This window comes from Taurulus bubalis (genome assembly GCF_910589615.1).
Source record: "Taurulus bubalis genome assembly, chromosome: 3".
Taxonomy (NCBI): Eukaryota; Metazoa; Chordata; class Actinopteri; order Perciformes; family Cottidae; genus Taurulus; species Taurulus bubalis.
Window position 1 is genome coordinate 21,216,625 of NC_136591.1, and position 12,376 is coordinate 21,229,000.

The 12,376-nt window shown below is 42.4% G+C and overlaps 1 protein-coding gene across 1 annotated transcript in view; it reads left to right on the forward strand.

Annotated features, from left to right (window-relative positions):
* plcb1l (phospholipase C beta 1-like) overlaps positions 1-3,672 on the forward strand; it is a gene marked incomplete at its 5' end in the record, with an annotated part of 114,811 nt that extends 111,139 nt beyond the window's left edge. The window contains one exon of the mRNA XM_079216115.1: positions 3,451-3,672. Coding sequence (XP_079072241.1) covers positions 3,451-3,666 — 216 coding nt within the window. The 3' untranslated portion in view covers positions 3,667-3,672. The remainder of the gene's footprint in view (positions 1-3,450) is intronic.
* Between the last annotated feature and the right edge of the window lie 8,704 nt (positions 3,673-12,376).

The window sequence follows — 12,376 nt, forward strand, 5'->3', positions numbered from 1 at the left end:
TGCATGCAAAGACAAAAAAGCTTCTTTCCCTGAGACCTCCTCATCATGACTGCACGCCAAGGGCAGAGTTAACATGGCTGCACACTGAGGCTGTGCGGTGCGTCGCCGGTTGGGGGCTTTTTTTGTGGCGCTGCAGCAGGCGTTATGTCACGACTCAAAGCAAAGAATTAATTTGGCTCTTTGGAGGCCCTCTCCGCTTCCCTTGATAGCTCCTCAAAACGAGGACAGTTGGTGAAGAAGGTCACGGAATGCTGTATTTTAAGAAAGGCAGAAATCTGTGTGTGAGAGTGTGAGTGTGCGTGCGGTTTGTTGACAGATGACAGGTCTTCAGAGATGAAGGACAGATTTAAAAGCTGGCTGGATAACCGCCGCTGGTTGGAGTCCAAACAGGAAATGGACCACACACGTATATGCTGCGTGCATGCAACACACACAGCAAAAAACACACGCTTTAGTTTCGAAACGACTATTCTTTTCAACCGGTTAGTTTGCTACTTTTAAAGCGTCACAGTTGACCTTATTACAGTTGTAAATGTTGAGGCCTTTGATGTCCCAAATCTGAATTGACTGCTCCAATCTACTCGCTGCCAAACTGCTAATACGTCAGATGGAAGTTGGAGATCATAAAGTCATAAATTAGGGGAAGTCCTCTCTGGCTGTTCTCTAATCCCTCTTTCTCTAATGCCATATTTTGTTATGCCTCGAGCTGTCCCCTTGGTGAGAGTAAAGCGCCCCAGGTTCTCACAGAAGACCGTTGGTGTTCGCCTCGGAGCTGTCGATTGCGTGCTGAGGACACACACGTGTGTGCCTGTTGCACATAAACACATGCGCACATGTCCACGTCTTTTGCTGAGATCTGCCTGGTGCCCCTACCTCCCACCTCCTTCACATGTGCCAGGGTGTCATCGGATGCGAGAAAGATGACAGCTTTAATCAGAGGGTGTTTGTGCCTCAGCAGGCCGGGTCGAGTAAAGCTCCACGTGCACACACACACACACACACACACAGTGTGCAGACTGTCCCACCCCTAAGTAGGTCATGCGCACTGCAGAGCTGGTGAGAGCTGGGTGCATCTTTAGCCATCTGGTTGTGATGTGCTGGATGTCCGCTCCCTGAGAGAGAGAGAGAGAGAGAGAGAGAGAGAGAGAGAGAGAGAGAGAAGGACATGTTCCTGGGAAGGTGACCTTAAGATGCTGTGCTTGGTGGGGGCTTTATCTGGCTCCGCCAAGTCAAGAGCTCCTTCATTTAACACAAAGACTGACAGCAGACACGAGTGTTATCTAACCGTCTGCGCTTCCACTCAAAATGTGGCCTCGTCGGTGCACACACTCTTCATTTCGGAGACTATAGTTAAGGGTTAATACTGCGATTTTAGCTCCAAGACCAGAAAGAGTGGTTTGTTCAGGTGACAAAACAGAAAAGGGATCCCGTGGGTTTCTGTGGAGTTGTCTGTGTTTGTGAATGTTCATTTAGATATGTATTGTACGAGGGGAAAAATGCTAAAAAAAGATAACTCTTAAGTTCAGACAACTCTGCAACAAACAGGTGCATTAAAATGCTGTGAAGGCACCTTGTAACGATCAGGTCTTACAACGCAGCACTCCTAAATGAAATGGATGTGCCATCTCATAAACTCAAGTGGAGGGGGCAGAACGTTGGAAAGTTGACGAAGAGCAGGATGGCAGTCCTTGACCTTCACTCCAACTCTTCTCCTCCCCCTCTTACCATTGTTGAGTGTTCTCGTGAATATTTCTCGAACGATTCAGGCCTTCTCTCTGCCAGCTGTGAATGTCACAGGCGCTGTATTGATCGGACGCAGATGAGAACTCAGCTTTGTGTTTAGCAGCTTTCTCTATCTGACGTTCGTATGCGCCGCAAACCTTTTGCAGATTTACGGGGTGCCGACCTTGTCTTTTCCTCCGATCGGGTCCATGATGCATCTGCTATTAAGATTTGTTTACTTCCGAGTCAGAAGTCGGGTGTTAATCTTGAAGCGTGCCTTCATTGCAATGACAAAGGCCCCTCGGATGAAATATGGATCCCAGATAAACCCTCCAAGAACTCGTGGGTATTTTCGATATCTCATAATGCTGACGCGACTGTTTCGCGCTGCAAAAGTGTGACACCATTCATCTTACCGACTTTTCTTTTAATTACTGCTCTCCCATGGGAGCCAGCCGAGTAGTTAAACAGAGAAATCAGCATTACAGCAATTATTGGCTTACAATGAAATGAATACAATCTTGTCATCTGTAATCATTGGGGGCTTCTATGCCTGGGAGAAAATAGGTCCTCCTTTCTATTTCTTAGCGAGGGATGGGGGGGTGTATTTATATCTGCATGGATGCAGGGAGGATCCTTGTCTACCTGAGATGGCCAAGGTACCTGAAGGACCGTAATATGATGTATTTATTATTGTAAGTCATGGAATAAAGCAGAATACCGATGAAAATAATCTTGAACTAACAGTCATGGTAATAATTTACAGGAGGAAGTGTACCCTAGCACATGTTCAAATTATTGTTCCTTTAATCAATATTATTAATATGAACAATGGGTCACGTGACATCATATAATGTCTCTTTCCCCGATCAGCAAATCATACCAAAAGGCCAAGAATGGCAGGGAAATAAGAAGAGAGCTAGCAAGTAAAGACAGTTATTGATAATGCAGCATTCATAGTGTTTCAAATTAACTTTTATGAGAATTAATTAATTTGACCTCCAACGTTGTGGAGGAAGACGGAAATGGAAAACGCATTTGTTACTTTCTTGTGATGAAGAATAGGCGTGTTGTTGCTGTTGTTGCTGGATCCAACCGGTCCGTGACACGTGGTTGTCACTGAGCGTTTTCCGTGGCTGATTGTTCACTTTTGTCTCCTCTGAGAACTACTTTGCCTGCAGAGGAGTTGATGCAAATAAGTGAAATAAGCCATTTTAACTTTCAAAGCGGCTTTCATGGCCGTTAAGTACGCTGTAAAAGTCAAGTGATCATGCTTCATATTGCCGTTGTCACAATACTCTCTAACTTTCATGCAATACCTTGAAGAAGATCGCAACTCCACGGGAGAGAAATTAAACAACATTGAGAGCTGAAATATTCTATAAATATATATATATATATATATATAATAAGATAAATAACACTGTGTGCTTCCCAGTATAACCACTATCTTCTACTGCTGCCTGCTGAAATGGGAGACAGTTAAAAGTTAACAACGCTTGTTAAACTGGGGAAATAATTACATATTGAGTTTGGGATTCGGTGTTCTTGTAATAAGCTAATGTGACAAGGAGACTAAACATCTCGGTGTGTGATCATCAGGACACAATCTGCTCTGCGTTCTGTCTTTGTGAACACCATCAGATGTATTTAGCACATTTAAAATCACTGCTTTGACCTTCTAAGTTTTTCGCCCGTGTGATAACTCGTGTTTGTTCCTCCCCACAGCTCCAGAGAGATCTGGACCAGGAGTACCAGGACAAATTTCGCCGGCTACCCGTGGAGATCCAAGAGTTTGTGCAGGACAGCAGCAAGGCCAAGCTTAGCGACGGAAACCTCGTTGCCTCCTCGACGGTGGAGAAGCTCAACCACAAAGCGTCGCACTCGGAGGACGACACCACTGAGGAGGGCTCGTCGGAGCGAGTCTACGACACGCCTCTTTAGAGATTCAAACGCTCAGCGCTTTTTGCTTCACACTGGGACACTGATTGGTGGATGTGGTTGTGACCACAGCTCTGGGATGAGACTGCCCACGACTCGGGTCCTAATTTTAACCAATGGGAGGATTAGATTAAATCTGAGCCTGAACTGGTGAGTAGAGGTCCTCTCTGCGTAGAGTGCAGTCTTGTCCAAAAAAAAAGAACGTTTCATGTAAATAGTAACTTTTTTGTGTATTTATATGTTACCTTTATGTTGTCGTCTCTTTCGGTACGGCCACAGGATGTGTTACAAAGCACTAACTATTTGCAGGAAATAACTTACTTGAACTATTGCACAGAGAGAGTAGTTTCTTTCTTTTTATTATGATCATGATATTGACAGTGGTGGTGGTTAGAGGGGTGTGTGGTGCCAAGGTTTCAAATTAACTGACAGTGGACATTGTCATTTCGGTGGAGTCAACTCGTACTATGAAGAAACCGCTGCATATTCAGCCTTTAAAGCTTCCATCTTTAGATGATTTAGATTCACCTTCACTTTATTTGCACTCCCTTACGTAACCATGTAACTCGCTTACTTCTACCCAGAGGCACTAGTGGCTTGCTGGTTCTCCATTTTGTTCTCACAGAACTAAAGCTGCTATTTTACTTTAAAACCCATCACTTTTGTTGAACCATTATTAGTTTTTTAGGATATTTGGAATGGTAACATTAATGCAGTGTCATTATTTTTTTCGTTTAGTTTATGTTGTTTGTGGGTGATTCCGCCCTGAGAGAAAGGGAAGAGAAAGCGTGTTGTACAGTATCTGCATGCATTTGAACAACTGTAAACGTTACAGTGGCTCTGTAGCACAGATGTCTATTAAATGTCAATCTATTTTTTTCTCTGAAACATTTTGAACTAAACCTGCAAACCAGTGTGGGCGCAAGTGTGTGGCGTGATACATCACTGTGGCGTGAGCTGGACGCAACTAAAATGAGTCACGACGCGCCCGTCTCATAGATCCGACAGAAGCTGACTGAAGAGACGCTTTGTCAGACCCCTTTGGCGTCACTTTCTGACGAACTGGGTCGCCCAGCACTTAGGTTTCGGGAACAACATGGTTGTTGGGCTTGAAATAACTAAACAATGTAACATAAGTACGCAAAACACATCTCAAACATCACTAACGGCACTTGTCTCCTGGTTGAAAGTGTTTGTTTGCCCCATCCCCACCCCGTGCGTGTTATTCCCCCCGTCATTATGCTACGTTATCTTACTCCGGTGAGCATTTGCTCTGGGCGTCTTATAATGACGCGTATGGAGTTACATTGTCGAAGAGACAGCCTGGTGCATTGAGGGTCGAGACAAAGTGTCGGTATTTGGCGCCTTTGGTGCTGAGTTAACAGGTTGTACATTGTATTCTGTACCTTTGTCCCCCTGTGAACAAAAACAGTCACGCCAGGATATTTAAACAGAAGAAGAGGATCCTGCTGTAGTTTTATAGAAGTGGCCTTCACTGGCTCATTGTGTACCTACAGTGGAATGTGTGTTCAGTTCCCCTGTAAACAGAGCCGAGGGCCCGAGGACCACAGGGCGTACAGTGCACGTCGCCTGCTGGCATTATTCTCACAGTGTTCACTCACTAGTTTTGAAGCGGTGGAAATAGTTCAGTTATGCTACAAACATGATCTCATGAATAACTCCACTATTTCCCCTTTATGTAAGAGGCTGTGCCCATTCAGTAACCACAAGGAAGTGTTTTTAACTTCCCTAACTGTCCAGTGCCATTTAACTCACGAGTCATTTGATATCAAATCATATTCCAGCTGAAGAAAAAAAGAAAAAAAATTACCTGACATGTAAGTACAAACTACTTTTAAAAAAGACGATATTGTTGTGAGAGTCCTGTGCCTTTGAATAGGTTTGCCTTGTTTGATGTTGAATGTGTGAAATGCATCATTGTTTAAATTGCCATTATATTATATTATATGAAGCTGTCTGATATTGAATAGACCGTGTGCACTTTTGAGTACAGTACCACTACTGAGTAATGCTTGTGATGAGCAGTATTTGACATGCGTCTCATAAGAAATGCGAGATATCCTTCTTTTTAGTCCCGCCCCCTTCTCATCAACTTACGTGTATGCACTCTGGAAATGTAAATGTATGTATGACATAAAGGATAAAACATGAAGTTGATTTAAAAAAAAAAAATAGTGTAAAGGGAATTTGCCTGTAATTAAAATAAATGTGGCTATTATTGTATTAGTGGAGTTGTGTGTCTTTTGATTTGTCATTGAATATAAATTGTGTTTTTATTTATTGTTTTTGCAGCTTAACCTTTGACGTCTGTGCATGTCATACATCACTTGATTGTCTTTATTTTCGTAGCTATTCCATCACCTTCTTCTATTCAATTATCCTCCGGGACATATTCTTCATCTTCTTTTTTTTCATCCAGTTCTTAATTCTGGGTTGTGTTTACATTTAGTTTGCAATCATATTTGTCACATTTCATCGTCTTTTACTTGAAACAGAGACTTGAATGTCAACCCACAGTCATATGAACACAGTAAAGACTGGATAATGATGCTAGAGGAAGAGAAGAAGGGGACAATATAGAGACTGAGAATGATTACACATTACAAGATAGCAGGTCACGTGTGACTCCCTATAGGGAGTGTGTTTGGCAGGATCTGTGGGGCGACTTGGCATGTATGTATGTGAGTGTATATGTATGGTATGTATGTCACACTCAGGGAAGCGGGGGCAAGCCTTGATGACCTACTTCCTATCCTCTCCTAGGAAACAGTTCCTTTGAAATAACCCAAAGATGAACATGAATTCATGCACTTCCATGACTGAATCAATGGTCAACACTTTAAACGGAACAGTGTGTTGAGTTATTGGCAGAGATGGAATATTATATAAATGTGTGTTCTTTCTTTAGTGCATAATCACCTGCAAGTAAGAATAGTTGTGTTTCCATTACCTAACAATGATCCGTTTATATCTAAAAAAAAATTGTGCCAGCTGCCGAAGTTCTCAGAAGTTTCAGTTTCCGGCAACACTGCACCTTTAAGTAAGAGAGTACTCAAATTGTTAATATTTATTTATTTAAACGTATTTATTTCAGAACGTATTTGTGTCACGCAAATTCGCCTTGTTATTACTCACATGTGGACTTTTTGTCTGGCAATGCGTGACCCATTTGTGTCATAACTAAACAAGTGAGGATATACAGTGTGTGCACATGTTTGTGTTGTACAACAAATCAATCATTTTTATTTTGGAGGGGGGGGGGGGGGGGGGTCAAAAAAATATCCCTGCAAGACACACACAAGTATGTCTGCTGCCACTATTTTGCTTTGAGCATGCCCAGTGACAACACATTTTTAATCTTCAACACATTTTCGAACAAAGCTTGTTACACATTGTGCTCCCTCCGTGTATGTTAGCGAGTGTGACTTTTTAGTTGTGTGTAGTGCATATGTTGGTGTGTGTGTGTGTGTGTGTTTTCCAGACTACATAAACACTGTGTCCTTCTCAGTCTCAGCTCCTCAGCAGAATCCCAAAAGGCAACAGGAGATAAGACAAGCCCGGTCGCCCATAACAGCCACTGTGACCATTCAGAGGCCTCCATGCATAACGGCAACTAGGAAGTGAGCTAATTAACCCTGAGTTCAAGACAGAAGGAGAGCGACTTTTTAATAACATTCCCAGGGTTATATAAACAAACTCCCAGGAATATTACCACCCTGCGTCTGTCCATCTGCTGTGGGGAAGAGGAGGAGGAGGAGGAGGAGGAGGAGGAGGAGGAGGAGGAGGTGTCCTGTAACTGGGCTTTAATGAGGCAAACCAGGAAGGAAGAAGAGGAGAGGACCCCGGGGTGCTGCTTGGAAGGTACACTAAGCAGACACACCCATACACAGACAGACACACAAATGTACGGAGATGTTAACAAACATGCTGTAGTATACCGCTTTCAGTCCTTGGCCTTAAATCTATTAATATATATATATATATTTCACTTTACTACAGTTTTTTTGGGATTTGCATTTAGTTTGACATCATATTTGTCACATGTCATTGTCTCGTCACGGTTTATTATTTTACTTGAAACAGAGACTTCAATGTCAACCCACAAAACTGGATAATGATGCTGGAAGAAGAGAATATGTGGACAATATCGGGACTGAAAATGTGAAAATGAGAACACTACATTACAAAGCAGGTCACATGTGGGACAAACCCGGATAGGGAGTTGTGTTTGGCAGCATCTGTGGGGCAACTTGTCATGTACGTACTGTATGTGTGTACGTGTATATGCATATGTGTTGTATTCAATGTGTCCTTCCGGTTGCTGATTTAAACCAAAATATATCTGTTAATGTTTATTCAATCATGACTTTAAAATTTTACCATTAATATAATCAATATGTTGTCTCCATGTCACAACCCCGAGGAATTTTGTCTCTTTCAATTTTATCATCACAGATTTGTTTATTCAATATACCCATCTAAAACCAAAAACCATACATTTTTACAAAAAAACAACAACATACATTTGTCCATACATTTTTCTGTCTTTATATTCAGAGATAATGTATTGACAGCAAAGTCAATACATACACAATGCAAACGAAAGTTAATTTAAACGTTGAGCAAAATAAGTTTGTATTGTCTGCAAAAATGACACATTTGAATAATTTTGTAACATTAAAAATATCGTTAATATAAAAGCAATCAAAGCAAAAATTGTGTGTCAATGAAAATGGGTTAATAGAAAAATAATAATAATATATATATATATATATATATATATATATATATATATATATATATATATAACTTTGTACCCTCTTATAGGGTAACTGACTTTATTTAGATTCTGTTATAATGTATTGACAGCTTTATGTCAGATTTAACTGCATTTCTTTCTTTTTGTTGGTAATCCCTCTGCTTACATTACTACAACAAGGAGACTAATATTAGCCTACATAAGGTGATGCCATAGATAGAAATAAAATAAAGTGCCATGAAGTCACCGTGCCTCAGAGTCAGACACACAGTGGCCACAAACAGGAAGGAAGGAAGGAAGGAAGGAAGGAAGGAAGGAAGGAAGGAAGGAAGGAAGGAAGGGTTTGTCCCGATCAACGCATGGCAGTCAGCTGTTGGAAAAGCAGGGAGGAGCTGGGTCTGGTTCTGCTGGATGACTCACTCTGTCAACCCGAGGCACACACTCATTCACTCATTAGCGCACACTCACACACAAACGCTCACGCGCAGGCACGTTTGGTGGTGTGGTGGCGGTGGGAGGCTGGAGGGGAGGTTGGTTGCGCGTGCTGCAGCAGTTGAAGAAGGGTTCCCAGTGCCAGCGTACCGTACCAGGCCGTTCATTCTCCACTGGAGGGCGAGTGGTACAAGAGAACCGGGACACTCCGGCAGCGGCGGAGACAACACCGAGCAGACAGTCGGGAAGGGAGGCGGGGGGGATAGAGCAGCAGCTGGAAGACACGCAGGCAGACAGACAGGCACACACACAGAGAGAGAACCCCGACCCCGGAACCCTGCAGAGTATCATTTTTGTTCCTCTTTTTTTTTTTGCCGCCGTCGGATTAAACCCGTGCCCCGTCTCCAGCACCGAGATCACGTAAGAAAAAACGGAACAAACCCGCCTGAAATTAAACGTCTCTCGCAGCTGCATAGCGTGATATCCGCAGTTTAAACGCTGTTGAATTGAATGTGTGTTTGAGACGGGACCCTTCATTTAAATTTTAATTTGAACTCTATCCGGCTACGCTCACTCCAAATCCCCGACTCTCATCATTCAGACATTCTCTCTCTCTCTCTCTCTCTCTCTCTCTCTCTCAGCTGGAGACAGTAGCTTAATTGTTAGCTAGCTAGCCAGACGCATTACAATGGACCGTTAGCGGTTTGATATCTCGTATTTTGCTCTCGCTTCGCCCCGTCGCCGTGGCTTCTCTTCCAGGTAAATACGACACGGCGGAGAGCCGCATCCCGGCTGTGCAACTTCGCGGGAATGCAACCAAACGGTTTATTGACGTTTTCCTCAGCGGCTGAGGAGGACAGAGGAGAGGGTTTAGCCGGGGGAGCTAGCAAAAAGCGAGCCTGCCAGGCACGGTGCCCACACTGCTCTGTGGCCATACAAGTCAACGGGCAAACAGAAATTTTTTCTTTATTATTTTTAATTTTTTGATTCTTTTATTGACCAAAAATGTGTGTGCATTACGTCTTGCATCACTGTGGTATTCACAGTCCTATTGACCTGCCAAAGAGTCTTACTGTAATGTTAATTAAATCTGTTCAAAGTGGTGCATTCAAAGACTGCTGCTGATTGTCGTGCAGGCAGTGAGTCTGGGAGCTGCAGCTGCCGTGTAACCAGACAGGAAGGTGTCTTGATGCAACCAGGAAAGTCCTAATTTCTTGCAAAAACAGTGTTTTTTTCTATTTGTACGAATCCATCTTCGAGGTAATATCAGTGTTTGACAAATAAACAGCAGGATGTTAAAAGTATTAGATTATATTTCAACTGTTTTCAGTCCGTTTGCATCAAATAAATTGGCGAAAAAGATGTTGAAATGGATTTCACTGTTGATAGCAATGTCAGTTTATTGTTTGAGACTTCTCGTTCCTTTTTATAAAGCGGAAGATATGCATTTGATCTTTGATACCGGTACAAATGACAGCGTTGCTTAGTTTGATAAGAGTCAGAAAGCAGATGTCCTTTTCTAAAACCAGTTTTATCTCACACACACACACACACACACACACAGAGGGTTATTTGTTCAGGAATAACCTGCGGGGAACTCCGTAGGCTTATTTACTGTGCAAATAGCCCATCATGTTTTATTTTGTTGAAGGTTTCGCATGACTTCAAAATGAATTGATGAATGTGTGTACAGTAGATGAGGCCTTAACAAGCAAGTTTGGCTGCTTCACCTGCTCACACAGACCTGGTGTGTCTTCTTGTACATTATGAGGAACCATGTTGTCCTCCTGTGCAATGTAGCATAGGTGTATTACAGTTTAACCTAATGTTGTTTGGCCTCCATATCTAATCTCAACAGTCTTTTGGTCAGGGTCAACAGAGTGTGTCATTATTGCAAAATTACCGAAGGTTGTTCACCCCCACCTCTCCTTCAAAAAGTGTGTCCGCTGCTGCCCGTGAAAGATTACAACTATTATGTGAAGGAAAATACATTTCGGCTCCAGCTTATTGACTTTGCTGCGTAGACGTTTCACTAGTGGTTACAGAAGCAAACATTACCCTCCCTCACAAAATAACAATCCCTTACCTGAGGCTTAAAAATGGACTGTGAAGCATGTTGATGAATAGCGGCGGCCTAAGAAGCTTAAAGGCTAACTGAGTGTGCAGGTGTTTTTTACCATTTTAATTTTCTTTTGGACCAGATGACGCAAGTGTTATTATTTTTGGTCCACTTAGTGTTCAGTGCATTTTGTGTTTTCCTGTTGTACATTTATTTGGTAATGTGATAGCTGCATTATTAGGGCTTTAATGATAATCCTGATATTTCTTAACCTAATATTGTACTAATAATGATTATCATCTGCTAGTATTAGTCATGATTGGTGTCACAAAACTAGCACTTTGTACATCCTATGATTCAAGTATCATGATGGAAAATATTAATATTACATTTAAAAATTATTGTTGTTTTGGTATTGCTAATATTCTGGAAATATTTTGTGGTACTTGTAGATTTTGTGAGTGTTTTTCACTGCTCGCACACTTTTGAAAGTTTTGCGTGGCTGCTGAAATCATCCGAGTGTGTCTGACTCAAAGTGTATAGCATGTACTTGCACTCTGTGCAAGGCAGGATTTAATTTACTGTTCAGAATTTGAGATTGAAGGTGAATTGCATTATTTATTTTCAATATCTCTGTGCATTTAGCCAGAAAGAATAACAATATATTTGCGTCGAGTCACCGGGAGGCTAAAAACAAAACTAGATTTCGAATCGATGGAGGAAAGTTAAACAACATCCTGACACACGCCAAGCAAGTTTTGCAGATTCTGTGTTGACTGTGTTGCAGCCATTGATGCAGTATTTGGTTGAATTGGCAATGAACGGTCTTAGGCACACATCGTCCGGTGTTATCTTTTAGGATGCTTGTGTTTCTATGGCAAGTCTGATTGTAGCTGTAGTCTTTGGTTTAAACGGTAATGAAGTGAGAAAATCTCTCTTTGTTTTCACATTGAATTGCTTGGCGGTTAGAGGTTTGTGCTAGGGGAACTTTGTTGGAATCCATCTCTCTGCCTGCCAATTTACCGTAAATCTCGATTGCTTGTTTCTTTTTTGATGGCTGGCATGCTCCCGAGCTGGTTTCCTCTCATTTACTTTTGCACTGCTTTTTCTCAAAATTTGGAAGGGTCTGGCGGAGCTTGGCGTCGGGGGCGATCAGGTTTTTCATCACAGCGCGGTTTCTTCTCACAGCGTTCTCGGTACGAAGCTGTCCGTCATCCTCACGTATGTTTGAAGCCCTCACAGAGAGATCTGTGAGCGTGGAAGTGCAGACAGACAGTCAGCCAGATGGATTGATAGGCCAACAGACAAGCAGCCTGCCGCACCAACTGGCAGGCGAAGTGTTGGTAGTATGTCAAAAAAACATGTTGAATCACAGCCCTCGACATGTCTGCCCTTATTGTTGAAGTCTGACAAGAAGGCTGTTGTGAAGCTGTTTGTCGATA